Here is a 22,144-nt window from a genome sequence, read left to right on the forward strand (position 1 = left end):
GCGACAAAAAAACAGAAACTAGAATTGCAATAAATGTGTAATATGATAAGAAAGCGCAGGCGACAGGCAATTATAAGAAGCATTAGCTGAGAAGAGAGAGAAAGGTTTATTGCGGTTCAGAAGCTCAGATATTGATTGATTGACTTGTGGGGTTTAACGTCCCAAAACCACCATATGGTTATGAGAGACGCCCTAGTGGAGGACTCCGGAGATTTCGACCACCGGGGATTCTTTCACGCGCACCCAAATCTGAGCACACGGGCCTACAGCATTTCCGCATCCATCGGACATGCAGCGGCCACTGCTGGGATCAGATCCCGCGACCTGCGGGTCAGTAGCCGAGTACCTTAGCCACTAGACCACCGTGCGAGGCAGAAAAGTTGAGAGGTCAGCCTGAATCCATTTTCTGGCCTGCTACTCATCTTCAGGAGAGGGAGGCAAAAAAAGGAGAATGAAATTGTTGATGATGGAGAAAAGGAAATTGGCGAGGAAGTAAAACCATGGAAGTTCGAGAAGAATTCAGTTTGTTGTCGAGTTCTGCCTCGCGTAAAAAGTCAGCGTATGGCGCAGATGCCGAGGTGGTGGCCCCAACAGAGCTGTTCGAGAACCATACCAGAGAATTCCGAGAAAGAGGGCTGTATAAATCTGCAACATTAGGTGCACGGATGGGCCCCATGATTTTCCGGCGACGAACTTGAATACATTCTCAATGCCAATGAGCTTTTTCTTCAGGTATGTGACATGCGGGCTCCAGGTTAGGTCACGATCTACGATCACACCTAAGAATCAATGGCTGCTGTTATATGCGATTCATCTGCCATCGATGCACAATGGGTATAAATACATTGGTTTGCGTGTAAACGCCAGCACTGCGCGTTTTTCTGTGGCGATAGTCAAACCTTGCTGGCGAAGGTATGCCGATGTCATTGTTGCCGCTTTCTGTATACTTGCGCGCACTTGAGGCCGTGTCACGCCGGACGCCCCAATGCAGACCTAATCAGTGCAGAGAGATATGTAAGCCGTCTGTGGCAGCATTTTGGTGAGCACCACGAGAACCAGGTTGAAAAGAGTCGGACTCAAAACACCGTCTTGTGGCACCCAACGACTTGTGAAATGCTTATTCGTAGGCCCACCTTCAGTTAGAACGAACATGGATCTATTTTCTTTCTCGGAATTTTCCGGTACAGCCTTCCGGTCCTGTCCAACGCGTGCAAGACTAACATCCGTGCACTGCAGAGCGTACAAGCCCAAGGACTTCGGACATGTCTTGGCCTTCCAAGATGCTCATCGACAGAGGCAACTATAGTTATCGCACAAGAACAGCTGGTCAGAACGCATATCATTGTCGAGACGCTGAGAGCGCACATTCGGCATTTATCACGGCTACCGTCACATCATTTAGCGTGTTTGACAGCGCGGAGGCCCCATTCTTCGTTCTGCGGTATTGTGACAAAACATCAGGATATATTACCGCCCGGTTTCAAACTTGCTATGCATCCAGCAGCTGCGTTATGGAGTCTCCGTCAACCTGACATGGGCTTATCAGTTCCTGGAATCGTTAAGAAGGCACGCATGCAACCGCTAGCCCGGAAGCAATGGACTTTGCGTCTGTTGGACGAAAGGTACTTCGACCGCATACAAGTTTACACCGATGACTCCACTAATTCCAACAGCTCTACAGGAGCAGTGTTTGTTCCATCTGATAATGTGTTGCTTTCATGCAAGTTTTCTCACACAACGACGTCGATATCAGCAGAGCTCGCAGCGCTTCATGGTGCAGTACATTCTTCGGCAGCAACCTAACCAATGGGCCATCTTTTGCGACTCGAGGTCAGCCTTACAGACACTACGGTTTGTTACGCAGCGTGGGTTACACGAACAATCAGTATATCAGATAAGGCACGACTACCATAAAGCGCTCAAGGAAGGTCACGATACTGTATTTCAGTGGTTGCCGTCATTGCGAAATTGTCAGCAATGACCGCGCTGATGAAGCGGCTCGATCGGCTCATGACCAAGACCTGCGTACGCCCATACCACTCTTGAGAGTGGACGCTGCAAGGCTACTACAATCAGTTGCTCGCCGTATAACTCTCCTACAATGGAATACGCCGGGTTTCTCCAACACGCACCTGCATTTGATCGACCCAAACTTGCAACTTCGTTTGCCATCCGGGCTCCCACGATGAGCTGAAACTTTACTGAGTCGCATGAGGCTGGGCGTGGCATTTAAGAATGCGTGCTTTCCTCTCCTTGGGATGGCGAGCACTTCGGCATGCAACATCTGCGCCTGCGAGGAAACGCTTGAGCACATTCTATGCCGTTACCCAGCATACCAGTTTGAACGACGTATTATGGAAGCGAAGCTCTGTCAGCTGGATTCACGGCCGCTTACAGAATAGAAGATCCTGGGACCTTAGCCGACGGCTTCCCATACGCGCAAAGCCACGAAAGCCCTTGTGTACTTTTTAAGGACCACAAGACTTCACGACCACTTGTGGAAAAACAGTGTGAGACCGTGCTGTGTAGTCTCGAGCTGACTATTCATCGTTCTCTTTCTTACTCCTCCTTTTTATTTCCTTTCTATTATTCTCCCTTTCCCCCACCCCAAGTGTAGGGTAGCCAACCGAACCAAGCTTGGTTAACCTCCCGGCCTTTCCTCTCTATTTATCTCTCTGTCTCTTCTTCAGAACTATGTTGCTTCGTAGACTTCCACAAGACCTTAGCCGTCGAAATTCTTTGCGCGATATATCGCGGGCAGAAAAGTACGGTGCACAAGTTACCGTTGAATGAAGGATTGGTTGCAGGGATAAGAACAAAGATGTATTCGTGTATTAGGCATTGTGTTCACTCCAAAAAGGAGTTCGGCGGGCCTCACTCCGACTCTACTTCGTCTCATGCGTATTCGTTTTCGTGACTCTCCAGTTCTCAGTGGAGTCCATAACGCCTTATACATACATACTGCTTGCGTGCATCCACAGCCCATACAAAGTATACGTGACTGCTGCGGACTTTCGATTCTCCAAAAAGAAGGAAGTACTTCTGCCGATGTGCCATTCGTCCTACTTAGGCGCAGAGCGGGGGAGTTTGTGTATGCGAAAACTCATTAAGGCCGGCGATGCGTGCACGCAGCCCGCAGCTTTGCAAGCCACAGCCTGCCGCGAAATCGCTTCAGAAGCCGGTGTGTATGAAACATCGAAACAAAATCACGTTCGGAAGCACTTAGCGCGTCAATGAAACACGATGCGCGAGAACGGAGAGTCGGCACAACAACTGGCGTTTACGTAACTGCCCGGCTGTCACAGGTGCAACGGCCTTCGTTGTACGCAGAGGCGTTAGAGCGTATGATCCGCCGGTTTTCGATGCGACGCCGGATGATGGCGAGGACGCAGGGTTTGTGCTGACGTCAATATGTCGATGAAGTGCCAAGAAATAGGCATGCTTCGCCCATTTGCTTGTTTGTGTACGTCCAAAGAGAAAGAGAGAGAGAGAGAAAATGTAAAGAAGAAATCTTCATTTGGCTATCTTGCACTTGGTATGATGACAAGGGGTGTGAGTGAGTGACAGTGAACAAGAAAGTCTGTAAGAATAATACAAGGTGATCACAGAAGACATGCCCAAGAAGTATCAAGCCAAAACTACTGAACAGTCTCATTGCGGCGTTCAGTATAGTTTTTCTAAAAAACCGCGGCAGCGCTCTCGTCGCATTGAGGTGCTTGTAAGTCTGTTCCCGAAAGATTTAGCTCCTGTTGGATGTTGGTTGTCCGTCTGACTTATTACTTCTAAGAGGGCTGCTTTTTGATACAGTTTGGTTTCTTACATGGGGCGTACATGTACATTCAAAACAGAAAACACGAAGAGGAGATGATATCAAGCGTTCCTGCTGCGTTTAGCAGCACATTATTGTTTATTCATAAGAGACCAGTTTTGGACATAGCTACAATCTTCTGTTAGAACAATCGACGGGGCACTAACACAAGCTTCATCGTTACATTTTATGAGGCTCCCGAAAACGTGACATGTAGACAGCCACACTTAGCACAGTGAATGACCAAATTGCTGCCACGCTTGCCTTGAGGTTATAACGACGTGCCTTTTAGAGGCGAAGTTCCTTAAGACCTAGCCTTGTCTTCCATTGAGGTCAGTGTCAGGGTATAGAAGAGTTGCCGTAGTCGAAACGTATGTCAGATACAAAAAAATGCTTTTACAATAGACTAATATCCATCGATTGAGACAGAACAATACAAAACGCTACAAGCACAAACACTTTATATTAGTCGGTGACTTCCACGAAGACATTACCGTCTTCAGAACCTAGCTTTAACGTCGACTTTTACTGTTATACAATCAACCTTGCGGCACTCACCATACGAACAGCCGCTCTCTGACACGGCGCTTGAGAGAGGTCACCACGTCAAATTTCAGTGACTGCCAAGTTATTGCGGCGTGATAGGCAATGAACATGCTGACAATGCTGCTCAATCAGCGCTTCAAGGCAACAGGCTTGGGGCAATACCGTTACCAAGGACCGACGCTGCTAGCCCATTTCAAGTGGCTGCACAGTAAATGACTCTCTCCACTTGGAATACAAGTGGACTGCGCAATCACCTCCACTACAGCCCGAACTCTTTACGCTGACAACCCCTTCTGTGACAACAGTGCTAGCGAGGAAACACTACAGCACATCTTCTGCGGCTGTCCTCGCTACATTGCGCAGAGAAAATCACTTACACTCACACAGATTGCAGACCTGTGACAGCGAAACCATTCTGGAATGTCATACAGTAAGGTCGTCGCGGATGAAGGCGACAAGAGCAGTTCTCAGCTTCTTGAAGGCAACAGACTTGGACCGGTGATAATAGGCTAATGGGGTTAGGATGACTGTGAAGTGCGGCTGCGTGTTCATGCTCTCTCCCCTATTTTTTCCGCCATTCGTTTCTTGTATGTAGTGTAGCTTACCAGTCTTTCCAGACGGGTTAACATCCCTGCCTTTCCTTTCCCTCCAGTTCCCTCCCTCCTTCCTCCCTTCGCTGTGCGCTGTCACAGTATAAAGAAAACCATGACTATAGTTTAAATATATGTGTGTATATAAATGAAAAAAGTTTAGAGTAAACAAATGTCAATCAGAATGGTTACGGATTAATATAAAGCAGCTACAACCACAAACTCTTTATTCTAGTCGGGCACTTTAACGCAGACATTATAGACGGCCACTTGAATATCAATAAAAGGCACGCATGTGACATGCGTCACGGATGTGACGTGAATCAGAGGGCACAAGAAAGCCACAACGGGCTACTGGGGATCGCGAAGCAGCACTTTCGGTTACCGTCACGTGACTGCCACCAAAATTCGAATTACTGGAAAAAGTACGTTCATATTTGCGTTGCAAAAATGTGGCTATTTTTTCGGTATCACTGATTGTTCTGGCTCAATATTCGGGGGGGGGGGGGGGCGGAGGAGTTGTGGTTAGTAACCGGGACTGTGCTGTTTCGGGGTTCCTACAATTTCGCCAGCGTCACAAGTGCTGCAACGGCAGTGAAAGGTGACCTTTCACTGCCGTTGCGGCAGTTTTGACGCTGGAGAAATTATAGGAACTGTGAAACGGCACAGTTCTCTCTCATGACGTCACTATAGTGACGTCACCTGACATAGAAATTACGCAGCTACGCTTTTTAGGGTATGGAAACACCTTGCTGTGGCAACGCGTCTAATCAGGAATTTCACTTCCGTCGACATGTGAATGACTATGAGACGACGTCCGGTATACCCATTGTAATAAAATGCCTTCTTACTTTGTGTATCTCTCCGAACTGCATACCTCGCTCTCATCGAGTCGTAGTTGCGATTGTCGTTCCGTTCGACAATAGCGCGTATGTGCGCTTCTTACCATGTACACATAACAGGCATACCTTCACAGCGTTCATCGAACTTCGTCAAGGCAGCTACGCCGTCTTCGACGTCCTCCCCGATATACGACTCGCTGAAGGTCGCGTCGGTGCTTTCCCGCCCGGAAGTGACGCATTGTTTGACGCCTATAGGTAGCTTCTACAAAGAAAGGGCTGGCGAATATTTGAGTCCCCCATACAAATGTATAGAGATATACATAATAGTTAGGACAATTCAGAAATAAGTAAATACGTAAATAAGTAAGCACAAAAATAGAAAGTATTGCAGGCTTTTCTTTTTTTTTTAATCTGGAAGTTACTTTCTGATTGTAGTATAAGGAATGTGACGCGCGCGGGACAGCTATAAGTGCGATTTGATGACGATGTTTTCGTCGTGGAAAGCTTGCCACTCCTCAAAAGAATAAAACACACTTCTTCCTTACGTGCTCATGTCGTGATTTTTACCTGAGCAATTTCATAGGTAAAGTGAGCTTTAACGGGGGAAAAATGTTTTCCACGTAGCAAAACTTCTATTGATTGTTCATTCTGTGCAGATTTTAATGCTAACACAACTAACCTATGATTTTTTTCGTTATTTCAGTTACTCCTCGGTCCACATTTCTTTAACACTCAATTGCTGCTCCATGCACGGTGGTGGGTCAATAAAGTCTTTCTTTTTCTTCCGCATAATTTTGACTTGGTCTTTTTGTGAAGCGTGTCTAATTCTTTAGTACTATGCTCTGACAGTTGTACATTGCATCGATCAAACGTTCGTTATGGACGAAAAAAAAGTAAACTGTTATGTAAGTATTGTATTTCACGCATAAATATTTTCCCCACGTTAACAGCTATGGGCCCGTTCGATTGCAGAAGATTCGCAGTGTGGATGCACAGCGGGCCACAGTTTTCAAGAAAGAGTAATTAAGAAGAAAAACTTCCCTTTTGTTTCCACCTCACTGGAGAGTGTTTACAGCTTTTTCGTGATTGAAATTTCATTACGTCATTATGATATCACGTGACTACACTCCAACCCACACAATAAGGCAGGGCCCTGAAACAGACTTACCCAGTGACAAAGAATCAAACAACCGGTTTTCCTGTCTTAAGGTAAATGTACAGCGTTATATAATTTAGCAATGGCACAAATCCGGCGCCAACATGTGGTGTCATTTTGCCATGATGCATTTCAATCTACTTTACGTCAAAATCGGGATGCCGACATTGATGAAGGAGTGGTGCTGGGCTTCTTTTCTTTGTTCTCTTTTCTCTTCTCTATCTATCTCTCTCTGTTGATTGTGTCTGTTGCCACGACGGTCGCGAGGCTTTTATGCATGTTCTCAAGATATTGCTTTATGGCTGCGCATTCGACAAGAGATAGCATGTGCGTATATTCCGTCCATAGTTTTCGGTTATTGTGTTTAGAGAAATTTATTCTCACAAACAGTGAACATCAATTGCAATCCAACAGAACATCGCGACGGAACAAAACATTTACAGACACACAAAAAATTGTTGCAAAAAATATATTTTTACATATGTGCATGCAACACAACATCCACAGACACACCAAAAATTGTAACAAAAAGACGCGTTGACATATGTACATTACATGTTAAACGAAGAACACACTTTTCCGTACTTCTCCTATTGAGGCTGCCGGTGCGAGCCTCGAGAATACAGGCGTTCTACCATGTGTCTCTTGTCCGACCACAACAGATCGCTTTGTTGTACCTGCTTTTCCCCCATTTCTTTCTGAGCCTATTTGTTGCTTTCTCTTTCTCGCTCTTTCAAGATTTTTTCTTTTCTTTGTCTCTCTCTATTTATCGCGTCCTCTTTCTCTGCGTCTTGTTCCTGTTTTACATTTTTCCTCTCTCTTCCTTTATTTACGTTTTTCTCTATTTTGGTCTTGTTGTGTATTGTTTTTTATTTTCCTAATTTTATTATCCACTTTCTTGATATTACTTTCTTTATTTTTATAAAACGTTCAACATACTTATAACGTTCAACATACTTATAACATACATACTTATATAAACGTTCAACATACTTAAATGTAGAGAGAATTTTAGGCAAGCATTTAGTGATAGGCGTAAGTGCCCAATAAAGGAGCGGACTGCATCAATTACGCCATGACATGTATTTGTAGAAACAATAACAAGAATTTTGCACAATGTAACAGCTGGACTGCGTAGCTGATAGCTTAGCTTAGCGCGGTGCGTACACCGTGCTAAGCCAACGGAATAATTTACACACTAATTGTTTGCCAAAATTGTTCTAAGCCGCTCGTACAGTGATTCGATGCCTCAGCGTCTGGAAGGAAGTATCACAAGTGATAAGAAGTTATTAAGGAGTCAATAGTGCTGCCTTAGTTCAATTTAAGGAAATAAAAAGAAGCTTTGATATTTACTCCACTGTTTAATCACTGATTACTGCATTTGGTTGCTTTCTAAATTTAACAGTGGCCGCACTGTTGTGTATCTTCGTTACACTGTGTGGTGAAGTAGCGTATGGTAAACTAGCCTTGCTCTCAACCTTATACAACTTGATTGCTATGTATCTGCTTTCATATCGCAGTGGTTCTATCTCTTTTTATTTTTGTTATCGCTCAATAGTTCTTCGTTCTGTGCCTGATAATTATGTACTGGAAACGTGCAGTGATGCTAGGACCAACTTACATATTTGCTGAAACATTTCATAACCTGAATGTGCCCTACTCACCAATTAAAATTTCGCGCACTGTTATTTTGTTCTTATGCAAACTTGTTCGAAATAAACGACATGTTTGGAACGACAAAAAGAATGTTGTGACAAAATGAGAACATTGCGACGGGACAGTTTTAAGTTCCGATTGACAAGGAGCTTTTCAGAAACTGTTTCAGGCAGTGGTGTGGCTGAATGATAAAACACGTGCTTGCGTCGCTGCAAGCCTGGCTTGCCTGACTTCAATTCTCACCATTAGCGAAGATTTTATTACTTAATTTATTTGCATGTTTACCGATCTTTCTGGTCATCAAACACGCTCAACTTTCGCGCACAATTAACGACGCCGACACCAGAGTTTCTGTGAAACGTGTCCACTGACGCTATTGCGATAATACATCATTGCAAACACCGCAAGTAAATATTATTACAGGTGAGATTTACACCGTGCCTTAGATTGCAGCTGCTAAACCGCCTCTTTATTGTAGCACTTAACGCACGTATACACCCCTTCAGTGACCTCAAACTGCCCGTTGCAATAAATGTGGAATCAAGACTGCGCAAATGTGCGGTAACGACGTCACCTGGTCTAACACGTGTCTATGGGCACTTCTCGTTTAACACCACGGTGATCTTGTTTTTCTGCGTATAGCTCTTACCAACGGGACCCGTTGGCAGAAGCCACGTGTCTTCGCGAAAAAATGGAAAAATATGCTTATACGACCTCGCATCAAGACGGCGATGTTGAGCTGATTACGGTGTTTCGGTGTTGACCATACGACTCGGTTCTTTCCGTATGCGGTCCTTTCTAGACGGCGCGCCATTGCACAACCGCGCGACATTTGGAAAATCCGACGACAGCAGGGGCTATTTGCTGCATCCACTCATTCTGAGAGGGCCTGAACACATCTATAGGCAAGTGCGCCCCTAATGTTGTGCTTCTCGGGGTGACATTTCTCGGTTCCTATAACATGCGGATCGCCACGGGCGCAGTCTTCGGGCGCAATACGGGAATTCCCCTTACCTTTCAACGCCCGGTGGTAAAATACATGTAAAAAACATGTGCGGTTTTCTGAAGGGACCTATTGTAGTAAATCCTGACGTATACGCTTAATTACTTCCTACATACGTGTGCGCAAGTTTCCCGTTCATGGAAAAGGATGAATGTTGGTCTCGGTGCTCTCCTTCTGTAATGTCAATGTATGGGGCTGACTTTGCCACCAGCTTCGCTGTTAATTCTGTTTGTTTGTGCCGTAGGAATTTACGGGGCTACACCGAAAAAACAATAGGACAAATACCTTAGCTACGTCGGGTGGGACACCCCACATATTGAGAGGAAACAGCTTGTAATTCAAGTCATATTTTTTGTGTAATTGGTGTAAATGGGCCTGTTGCCTCTCAAAAATAAACATGCCATCATGCATGCAAGCATCGATAGCAAGCCAACAGAGGGCTGACAGTGTCACCAAGCTATTGGCAACGGAGATCATCGTGAACCGATCGGTCATAAAAGACAGCGGAAGATGGATTGTTTCGAGAGCGTGTGACTTGTCAAACTATTTGATTGGGGTAGTTGTTAATGATTCGTTATTGTCGGTTGCGCGAAATTTTGCTAAGTACGAAGGTGACATAAAACAATCCTCTTTGTCTCTGCCCTTATTAATGTTTCTTGCTACCTACAATGATGAAAAATAAAAACTGTGTAACTGTTATTAGGGTGGTATCTGTTAAGATTATATAATATTTAATGCGAAATACATGAACTCAGCATTTTAACAATGGAGCCCTGGCGATAGTTTCGCGATAGGGCGTAGTTTGCTAAGACATGCAGGCTTCTGGTGCTCGAAACGGAAGCAGCGCGTTCCTTGAAGCGAACACGCCCGGACACATGCTGGCTCGATCGAGAGGGTCAAGCCGGTTCGCGGCCATAGACTCTTCTGCAGTGCTCGACAGAGCCGCCGGCTGGTCTGCGTAGGCCAGCCAACTCTTTCAGCGCAGTGGCTGAGCGGCACACCGAAGGAGCGTGACCGGCTCGTTCAAGCAGGGCAGCAGCAGCCGTGCTTTCGCCAGCCCCGCTCTCTCAGCCGGCGCCCCAGGGCCTGACGACCTTGCCGGACCGGCGGCGGTGGAGCTCTCAGCTGGGAGAGAATGCTTGCTCTACGGGTGAGGTCGCAGAGAGGAACTTTTATAAAGGCTCGGCGACGGTGCGACGCGAACTCTTCGCCCTCAGTCGGTACTTGTGGAGTGCGCGATGAGTTGGGGAGCAGCCATGTCTTCTCCGAGGGCGAACGTCATCGTCGGGCTACTGCTAGTCGGTGCCGTAGGGCTTCTGCTGCCCAGGACAGAAGCAGGTGAGAGTGGCCGCATCTCCAGATGACACTAGACGCTCACGCCGGGACACACGCGAACGCGGTTTTATTATTTCGCCTATAGAAGACCGTGCAATTTCCTTCTTCCTGCTATAAGATCCATCCGGGCCCTATTATCTTCATCATCTCAGAGGCTTTCACTTTTTTTTTCTCACTTGTTCCACGAGAGTGCGGAAGCAACTAAATGACAAAATGCTAAAGGGATTACAGCAATTAGAAAAGCTCCATTTGTATGCTGCCTTTTTGTGTTAATTACGAATACCTCATAATTCTGTGAATCTCATGGGAGATTAGATATGTCATCGAGCCAAATTAGCAGTGGTTAGTCGCTGTACTAATCGGAAGGACGAACTACGGTTGCCACGGCATTGACGACGGGACTGTCGCCCGTAACAGCGCGCCTTAAGTCTCCGTATCCAGGAAACCATGTTGGTCCCTTTGGAGACGCTCGCGAACTTAGCTGCTGTGGATGAGAGTTGAGATTTGGCAGCGCAGTATGCCGGACATGTTTAACGCTCGATGACACATCGGAGTGTGATTCTGAAGCCTCGGTTCGATTTGAATTGATATAGGCTGATATAATAAAATATTCGTGCACTTCAGATGGCGTTTGACAGCTTGCCTTAACTTAAGCACAAAGCAAGGAGGAGGAGGAGGAGGAATAAATGAGGAAGGACAGGGAGGTTAGCCAGACAAAGCAAGGTATTTTGATAAAACTGCTGGTGTGGTATCAGCACCACAGTTTTACCCTGCCCGCCGAAGTTTTTGGAAGTAGCGTACAGCGCCTTCGCCAAGACACCAAAAGAGAAGTCGGCGCAGAGTCACGAAATTTTTTGTTCAATAACGCTCTCTGTCGTCAGTTGATATTTTTCACTAAGGATATGGAATGAATCAGGCTTTTTTGGAATCTTTATTTTTCCTAGCAATATTCCTCGCGTAACTAGCTATTGTGACTGCGTGCCTTCTCTAAATGGGCGACGCGTTACAGCCCGTATTTTTTTTTCGAACATGTTATAGTAAAGGGAAAACCTTTTACAGTGTAATCTGGAGAGGCTTAGGTTTTTGAGTAGCACGGAAAAGTGTTAAACACATCTTTGTTTTTTCGATTGCACATGAATACGCTACAAACTTAGGATACTAATTCACAGTGCATCTTAGGGCGCATATCAAGTGGTGAATCATGATTTGTCCTATCTATAGGCGTCGCATATGCGCACATGATATATGGCGTAGCATGACAATAACGAAACAAGCATACAAGTTACTTTTGTCTTTCTTCATCTGAATAAGTATTCGTTGAAAAGCACATGCGTGTAACCGGTAGATACCCGCAATATGAATATTCCACGTGGTTCCAGTCACCTGCTGACTACCTTACTTATCTTGCTTGTCAAAAAAGAAGTGACATTGAGCTTGTATGTCTCGTGGCGCTCCCCGGTAGTGGCCTTCAGAAGGCGGCCTTGCACTGTTTAGTACGCGGTGACGCGGCGAGAGATATATTCTGAGAGAAAGAGGAACCTGATAAAGTGCAAATTGAGGGGTGTGACATATCGAACGGACATGAATCATTCATCCTTTCTCTGTACTCCAAAGGAAAAACATTGACGCCGTATCCTGCGACAACGATCAGAAACAACGTCACGCTGGTACGGCGAAGCCTGGTCGTTAGTGGGAAAGCCCTCGTTACACGTGGCATCACATTAAGCGGGTAGAGTTTCTATGCTTGCATCTTGAAAACAAACACGCCATCGAAGCGTCGTCCTGTTCTTTTCTTCTGTGTAACTGTGCATTGGTTTTCTTGGTGCTCCCACTGAGCAGCAGTGTTCACACAAAAGTTGAACATCACGCGTTGTTGACTTTTCTGATACTTGACTTGTGAAAGGTGAATATATCCGTTGCAACGTTTTCCGCTGCGTTCAATTACACCTCACTTTGCCTTGTCGACCCTGTCTACGAATGTCCTTGCCTCTATTTTTTTTTGTTGTTGTTGTCGAATGAGAATGGCAATGACACTGCTTGTTGTGTCGACGGTGGCGAAAAGACACTAGAACATAGTTTTTGGTTGTCATTGTTATACCATATAGATGTGAATGCTTGTGATATCATTAGTTCGTTCCGAGGGCGGGCAGTTGTCATAACAAATATTTTCAGAACACTGGCGTCATACGCCGTCACACCGGAAAGCTAGCAAATATTTGTGGCATTCCGTAAGGGGCTATTCTGCCTGCTAATATTTCCCAGCACCTGTTAGAAACCTTAATTGTAATACAATCAAAGGTGCCTGTAACGCAATCGGTCTCTTTATAAAACTGTCATTCCAAGCTAGGCCCCTCGCTATAATATAGGTAGGTATAAGCACAGCAGAGGGTTGGCGCAACAAGTGCACCCCCCCCCCCCTCCGCATAGGCGTACGCAGGGTTCTACTTCAGGGAGGGTAGAAATGTTCGTCGCAGCGCCCCCGTCCATATTGGGTCACCATATGTAACAGCCTTTGCGTCCTCCCTCCATCTGAAGTGATTTAAGGGAAGAGATGCCCCCCCCCCCCCCACGTGCACACTCCTGTGCCCCTCCGCACTCCCACCCCCTCGAAACGCTTGTGCACAATAGACTACATATGAATTACCTGGCCTAAAACAACGTGAAAGCACGAGACGTCCCCCCCACCTCACCCGCTCCAGCTTACCGGATACGTGTTTTCTCAGTGGAATACTTAACTAGTGTCAAATTAGGCAAGGCAATTATTATATCACATGCTGGCCCAGCTTCTACCACGCCCCCTAAAATAAAATCTTGGCTGCACAGTCAGGTTGAGCACAACTTTTGCGCTGTGGGTACGTGCATTCATTATTCGTTACACCAATTCTATGTCTTAAAACATTTAGAGCTAACTATAAAACGCCCTTCGATGAATATCACTCTCAAAAGCCTATCTGCCACTGGGGCAGTGACACATACGAAAGACAGAATGTTCGATGTTACTTTTTTTTTTGTGCAGTATGTGACATATACATTGAAACACGTGCAACGCACAGACTTTTTCAGCGTCACTGCTGGTTAGCACAACGTGTCCAGAATGAAGGGCGATGTAGGAACCCGGCTACAGGGCACACGGAATGCACGACACGTTTCAGAAGTGGCAATTCCAGGAATTGCTACATTGCCTTAATACTAATCTATTTAACGTCATGCGAAATCTCGGCGTTGTTATCAGCAGATTGTAGGTTGCTCAAGTTAGCGTCACCCCCCCCCCCCGTTTTTTTTTTGTTGCCTTCATATTTCTTCACGCTTTTTGATCGTTTTATTCTGGGCAGTTATGGTATTCTGGGCAGTTATTGCATTGCCGGGTGCCTATAGGCACCCGGCAATGCAATTTACGAGATCTGATGGTATATAGGCACCCGGCAATGCAATTTACGAGATCTGATGGTAGCGCCAGAACACAGAGCCTAAAGAGTAGGCGCAGCAAAACCGAGTCTTCCAATGCGTAGCCTATCGAGTAGACGCAGCAAAACCGAACTTTGCACGTGCATATCATTTTCTTTTTAGAGGCGAAGCTCCTTATAGCGGCACCCGTTCATCCCTCGTAGCCGTTGTAGTATGTAACAAGTATAACATTTTGACCTCCACGGTGGGGCCGGTGAGAGATTTCTTCTGTGCCTTGTTGAACAATAAAGAATAGTGCTCAATGTACATGCCAATGGCTGCTAATGGGGAATGAGAGACAGGAGCGTTCGGCTTTAGTTAACGCGCACGCTGCGATCCCCATTAGCAGCCATTGGCATGTACATTGAGCACTATCTGACAAGAAAAGGTTGCTACGTTATACTCGCCGGGTGTAGCCTCCTTAGTTTTAGAAAGGTTTAGCGAGCGTTGAGCCGCAGTGCCATGAATACAATGAACTAGTAACTCGAGGTGGTTAAAGGTGGGAAGTAGATACGAAGCGCAAGCCGTAACAAAGTAAAAGCCGTACTCTCCTGTCTCTCATTTCCCATTAGCAGCAATTGACATGTAAATTGAGCACTATCTGACAGGAAAAGGTTGCTACGTTATACTCGCTGGGCGTAACCTCCTTGGTTTTAGAAAGGTTTAGCGAGCGTTGGGCCGCAGTGCCATGAATAGAGTGAACTAGTATATACCATGAACTCGAGGTGGTTAAAGGTGGGAAGTAGACACGAAGCGCAAGCCGTAAGAAAGTGTGCGTGTGCCACCTCTCGTTTAGTCCTTGGAATGTCCGCTGGATGGCGGTGCTTCTATATGGGGTATATATGATGGAAAGTGATGGTGGTACTTGGAGTGATGAATAGATGGACGAACGGACACACAGACAGATGCATGGACGGACGCATGAATGGACGCAGGGGCGGATGCATGGACGAACGCAGGGACGGACGCACGAGGAGACGCACGCACGGACGGGCGGATAAACACATGGACAGTCACACAGACGGACGCATGGACGGACGGAAGCAAGAACGAATGGACGGACGAATGCTTCGCCCCACTCTCCATCATTCACTCCGTGGATATGCTGCCATTTTTTTTTTTTTTTAGTTTGTGAGCAAGAGGGTAACGGCTGATTATGTAAGTGCCCAGGAATAGTTCTTCAAAACGTGTCGAAAAGGGCACTGACACTTCAGCGTGCCACTGTGTTCAGCGAGCGTTCCATTTTCTTTGTATCCCTGGCGGTCGATACCAACAATGCTGAGGCGGCCCAAAGAGCTTCGTCGCGCCCTTTGGTCCACTGTCGGGTGCCTATGAGTGTCACCAAACAACCGTTGTGTTTGCTGTGGCATCTCACGCGTGCGGGAGAGCGAAGTGGCGATTTATTCAGTGGGGTATTGGAGAAACGCCGTCAACGTCCGTCGTTTTCCTTGCTTTGTTTTTTATCACGACTTTTCTTGCGCTGTATACGTGAGCGGCGATTCATATGCCAACGAAACGAGCTTGTGTCAGCGGAACGCCAGCCCAATTACTCTCTAGTTTTCCGCATTTTGCGACTGAGATTCCATCTCGCGTGGACTGCTACAGGTCGCTGTCACCCGTTTCACTTCGGGAGTCCACAGGTTTCCAGTCCTAACGTTTAATGACACCCGGAAAGTCTGGTCTACGGCTCTTAACGAAGTTCGGTCGCAGGGACACCCGCGATACCGGCAGGCAGTGGCACGTGGCGGAAACAAACTAACAAAAACAAAACATGTGATAGATATCGACCGCGAATTAGGCCTATTCCGCACAAAAGAAGTGATTTGCCAGCTGTAATGAAACGGCAATTCTACTGCGTTCTGTTGCAGTTTTGCTTGCACTTGCATCAGAAGTGGTTTATCTTTCGAATGAGTGGGGTATAGGGGAAAAGTGCTGTGATAATAACAATTTATCTGGGGTTTTAAGTGCCGAAACTATGATATGATTATGAGTCACCTCGTTGTAAAGGGCTCTGTAACTAAAGGCGCCATGCCATGTACACGCACGTGCACCGCACATTTCGCCTATATATCGTAGGGGGCTGGCTCGAAAACGTAATCGTTCGGGTTAGCTGCCGGCCAATGTACCATCGAGGTGGGCTATATAAAGTGCCATAAAATTGCACTTTTTGAAGTAACGCACTGAGCGATCAAAAATGTTTACAGGAACAAATATAACACGAAGGATTCGCTGATTAGGTAAACAGACAGCGACTTTTTCGTTTAGTTTTATTGTTATTACAATGGCTTATTCCAAAAACAACACACACACAAGCGCCGTGGCTACGAAGAGCGATATACCCCCAATTTATTTTCATGAGACAATTAAAAACATTTTAAGTAATATATTTTTGTTTACAAATAAAGTGTTACATGCTTCATTAAGCGCTAAAATTGATCGTCGGCAACAACACAAGTAATGCAAAAAATACAACTGAAAAATACCAAATGATGCGGTGTCTCATGTCACCATGTTTGTGACGTTACGTCACTTGATGACGTTTGCGCAGGGAATAGTAGCTAATCAAAGGTGTCTCCGATCTCGGAGGCCACATTCAGTCACGTTTTCGGGGCGAAATGCCTATCAGTAGGGTCACGCAGTGTCCGGGCGTTGTCGTCGAGGCTCGCCTCGCTGTTCGAAATGCCGCTTCCGTTTATACCAAGGATCTGGGGGTCGCAGAGGTGGCTATTGCTGTAGCACTCATGAATCCGGTGAATATTTAGTCCTAAGTGATTCTTGTTATGAGAATAAAGCCTTCTCGGGAGAAGTTGCTGCAGAACTGGCTTACAGACTACTGCAGGGTCAGCACATCGCTCCGTATACAGTTACTTGGTTTCGGTGCACATACGGTCAGTGCAGGACAGTGCAGCCCTACGTAACCTCAACGAGGTGGCTCACAGGCAGGAATGAGGATTAGTGTGCCGTGCACTCGACGAGGAGGCTGAATCCCTGTTCCCGAGTTTAGGGAGAAGTTGTTAACTCAAAACGAGATCACCTAGCATTATTACTAAGGGCGCAGGGCATTCCACTTGCCACATTTTAGACCGAAGAGTTCACAAGAAGTTACATGAAGACTTGTGCAGACGTACACGTACCCTATCCCGGTCTTCAAGATAAAATTCATTCGTACTGCGTCATTTCGGTCACTTGTGATAGGGCTTGCTCGATTTAGACCATATGCTTTGGCGCTCCTCGACGTTGGCCGGTGATACTTCTCACAGTGAACGGTGGTGGCAGTGGATGCTACACGGTGACGTGCTGGCGAATCACGTCGAGATACCCAGAAAGCCCATGTGGCGGCAGAGGGGCTTGGCCCCTCTGTCTCGACATTGGGAACAGCCAGCATCAGTCTTGGACTGATACCCAGGACCAGAATGAAGTTTTTCATACCACACGCTTGCTGTGACCAAGATAGCGAAACTGCATGCCAGCGAGCACTGTCAGAGAAATGGTTCTTTATTTTTAAACGGAAATCATGGCGCCATATTCTGCAATCACTTTTCTGGTGGAGCGCGCTGGCATTCACTTTCGCGTAGGATGGTCACAGCTCACTTGCTTCTTTTTGCTTTTGAAGCACATGTACGTAGCGCTCACATGATTTAGAAAAGTAGTAGGCCTCGACGCAGTAAAATTTAACTACCCACCAACCAAAGTGAACAACGGAGCAAAAGGTCAACCAGAACAAAATGACGAAATATAAGGACACAAATCATGATTCAATTTGCACTGCTTCGTCCCATCATCAGCATTAACTGCGTAGATGTGCTTCAGTTTTTATATGTTTATCAGTTGAATGCCCTAAAGGCCCAGAAAGAATAAAAGGGGGGGGGGGCAATGAATGGGACAGGCAACAGACAACAGATAAAAGAAACAGTAAATTATTAGATGAACAAGAGTAAATCAGGACAACTACGTCTGACAGTATTATACAATGGTGCGGCAATCTTTCGCAGATGGGCGGGGCAAGATGAATACATCGACTGAACAAAAAAAGATGACCTTCATGTTTGAGTCGTCTTAGGTGGATGCATAATAGACCATGGGTACTTTTGTATGACATTTTCATTTTGCCGCTGTACATTCTGCACGGCAGACATTGAATTGTAGGAGTCAATGTAGTTCTTGTGCGTAAATTTTAGAAATCGTCTTAGAAAATATAACCCTTCGCCTACTATCAAAGCTCTTAGCTATTAGAGTGTCGTTGCACGGATATATATATATATATATATATATATATATATATATATATATATATATATATATATATATATATATATATATATATATATATATATATATATATATATATATATATATATATATATATATATATATATATACTACTTTGTAGTAACTGTGGTCTTGATTCGACTTGCAGCGTGCCCATATGCAGATTGAAGATGCGTAGCTTGCATATTCGGTCACAGAAATCAACAATAGTGCATTCTTTCTCGGCGTGCTTGTGGGTGCGTGCGCAAGTAGTAATCGACGCAATTAGTACGTTAGGCTACATCTATTCGTCTCTGTATACATTGTTGCAGTTGGAAAGATCGCACCGTTAGTAAAGCGCAGGAATTGCGCAAATGAGCAAGAGACCGGTTCCGCCTACCAGGAAAGTGCATCGCGAGCGTCGCGCTACGGCGTCTTCCACTTCCCTTAACCCGGTCCATAAGTGCACGTTTCGTGACCATACCACTGCAGACTAACACGCCTGTAATCTAGTCGTAACAGCCCCTCTGTGAACCGGCCGTAGCAAATGTTACGGTAGCGGCGTCCTACGCGCACGGAAATAGCAGCAACGAGCCACGTTCTAATAATACGCTTACGCATGATTCCACTTGATGGCGATGCATATTGCAGTCGTTAAGTGCTTCCAAGCTACGTCATACATTATTCAAACGGATCGCGCTCTGTTATCATTACGTTTTAGGTTTGCAAAACAGCAAATGAATGCATGACGATAACATCGAAGAGTTCGCAACTACTTTCCTTGTCAGTTCTGTTAGGCTTGGTGACCAGTCAGTGTAGTAAGGATATTCTGGGTTTAGGAACGGTGTGTTTTGTTTGTTTTGGTTTTTCGGAGAGTTCGTACCTGGTACGTATCGATCGTAGTAAAGCAACGGAGTGGTGACAACAACAACAAAAAAAAAAAGGTCAGGGGGCAGTGCGAGAAAGCTTTCGTTGCTATGTGGGCGTGCTACCGGTCACTCTGCCAAAATCGCATAATAAACGCATTTCGTTGCTGTTCTGCTGGTACCGACTTTGATAAAAAAAAGCACAGCATATCCACGTAGGGAATCATGAAGAGTGGGGCGAAGCGTCGGAAAATTTTATTGGTAAACCGCAAATCGTCCGTCCAGCGCGTCCCTCCGTCCGTGCGTCTGTCTGTCCATCCGTCTGTCTGTCTGCGTGTCTTTCCATCCATCCTTTCGTCCATGCATCCATCCGTCCGTCCATCCGTCTATCTATCCGTCCGTCCGTCTGTCTGTCTGTTCGTTCGTCCGTCCGTCCATCTGTCTGTCTGTCTGTCTGTCTGTCTGTCTGTCTGTCTGTCTGTCTGTCTGTCTGTCTGTCTGTCTGTCTGTCTGTCTGTCTGTCTGTCTGTCTGTCTGTCTGTCTGTCCGTCCGTCTGTCTGTCTGTCTAGTGAACACTCCAAGCACCGCCATCTCACATATTTTCATCATATATTCATTATATACAAGTACCGCCATACAGAAGACATTCCTAAGACTGAACGAGAGGTGGCTACCTACTACTATACGTACACCGAGGACGGACGACCCACGACTTAAAGAGGTTCGCCCTAAAAGCAACGTTTTGTTGAGAGACCTGCCACACGTGTGTGCGAACGTTTTGCGGCTACTACACAAGGAGGAAACGAAAACAAAAGTGTGAAATTAACTGTTTACACTAATCTTGGCCTTGGTACAGCAGATACATATAAAGGATCATTTGTTCATAGATTTTAAATAAGCAAACAAAGAATCATGGTCATATTCTAGCCAGTCTGTGCACACCTCGATGTCGTTAGCTCGCAATTGACAGAGGGAGTGAATGGCGACGCTCAATTAGAACGGGAGTCGCCAACGTAATGAAACATCTGCGTTGTTTCACAAACGTTTCCCTAATGTTGTTCCGCGAGAAGCTATGGCCTATGTTAGATCCGAGTAAAATGTTATAGGTGCAGCTGACTTGGAAAGTGTGGAAAGAACGTTTTGTGCCAACAAGCTTAGAACATTATTGCCTGTAGTAGTTACGAAAGACGCATACACAAACAAACAAAGAGAAAAACAGGGAGGGATCTGGCTCAAGTGTGCTTCCAATAGCTGAACAGTGCTTACACACTTATGAGCGAAAAATGGAGACATATTTTACCGTAAGAATATAACAATAACAGCAACGAACGATACTCCTGGGGCTGTAAGCCAAGTCATTTTACGAAATGAAGTAGCGTGTTATCAACCTGCTCGTGTCGAAAAGCCTACCCAAGGTGGTCAATCGGAAGTTAGGCTCGTACGTCATAGGCGAAGTTGATTGCATTCGGGCAGTAGTGGCATGTTCTGCGTATAAAATGCCGGACATATGGTGTACTCTGGCTTTTCACACACAAACTCACTCATTCACGGATACGCATACACACGAACACATGCGCACACACATACGTACAAACGAAATGCACAAGCTGACAGGTCAGCACGTCCTTGTCTTCATGAACATTCGTGAAGCAGAGCAAAGCTATGAGGGTGCTGACAGCTCACAGCCCTATAGCTCTCTAGATGTCCTCGTTGACTCTATACTGTATACAAAGTATGAAACCATTAACCCACGTTAAATGGCTTGGGTCTGCATTCAAATGGCGGCGGTGCCCCTGTTATGATTTGGTGACGGAATGCTTGCTTTGGTGCGTTCAGTCAGCATACTTTCTATTGCGAGGATGCTTATGAGGCGCGAGGCGTTAAGCCACAGCCACCGCTGTCAATCTCACGCCATTGTTGCTGTATCACCTGACCTGTCGTACTACGGTGTCGTGGTAGAACGACTCGCAGTTACTGTAACTTTTTTGTAGTTACTTGGATGGTTAGCATGACATTGATCCATCGTTGCATAAATAAGATCTGTTACTATGAATCATTTTCTTGTTTAAGTTTTTCCGTTGTTTAGGATATGTTTATGTTTTTATAGGGCGTCGTTTACTCCTCTTCGCAGATCATTGATTTAATGAAAATTAGACACAAAAACTGAACTGCACAAAATCGCACCAAAAGTGAGCTCGTTTATGTTGGTTTGGCATTAACAAATCGCACGAGCAGTTCCAATTTTTCAGTATTTCTAATGAATGCTAGTGATATCAAGAAGAGCTGTGCACGTGCTTACGAGTAACCGTAACGCTTAATAAAAGAAAGACAAACGCTGGCTTGAATTATTCAGACGACCACACAGCTGTACTGCCTGTCGTGCAAAGGTCGCTGTATAGAGTCAAGATCACGTCGACTCGTTCCCACGAGCGCGCTTCTCGAATGTCCCGCTGTCATCGTAAATCGACGATATGCTCACGTGCACGCAGAAAGCAACGAAGAGTGCGAGGTGGCAAAAGAGAAGATAGAGACCGCGTGATACAGCAACAGTCATCTGAGATTCTCGTTCTGGCCACGCTCCAAGTTGCCACGCACGATGCCGATTCAGCGTTAAGTGGAAAGCCCGTAGCTGTTGCCCTGCATTGCACA

At 45.8% G+C, this 22,144-nt stretch overlaps 2 protein-coding genes across 3 annotated transcripts in view; both read left to right on the top strand.

Annotated features, from left to right (window-relative positions):
* LOC142817924 (uncharacterized) overlaps window positions 1-6,575 on the top strand; it is a 30,595-nt gene extending 24,020 nt beyond the window's left edge. For both annotated transcript variants that reach the window (XM_075895895.1, XM_075895894.1), the window contains exon 8: window positions 6,490-6,575. The gene's annotated coding sequence lies outside the window, so the exon portion shown is untranslated. The remainder of the gene's footprint in view (window positions 1-6,489) is intronic.
* A 4,028-nt stretch (window positions 6,576-10,603) lies between these two features.
* LOC142817926 (protein Skeletor, isoforms B/C-like) overlaps window positions 10,604-22,144 on the top strand; it is a 35,940-nt gene continuing 24,399 nt past the window's right edge. The window contains exon 1 of the mRNA XM_075895896.1: window positions 10,604-10,939. Within this exon, the coding sequence (XP_075752011.1) occupies window positions 10,840-10,939 (100 nt within the window). The 5' untranslated portion in view covers window positions 10,604-10,839. The remainder of the gene's footprint in view (window positions 10,940-22,144) is intronic.

The sequence above is a fragment of the Rhipicephalus microplus genome, chromosome 5, assembly GCF_043290135.1.
Source record: "Rhipicephalus microplus isolate Deutch F79 chromosome 5, USDA_Rmic, whole genome shotgun sequence".
NCBI classification, from domain to species: Eukaryota; Metazoa; Arthropoda; class Arachnida; order Ixodida; family Ixodidae; genus Rhipicephalus; species Rhipicephalus microplus.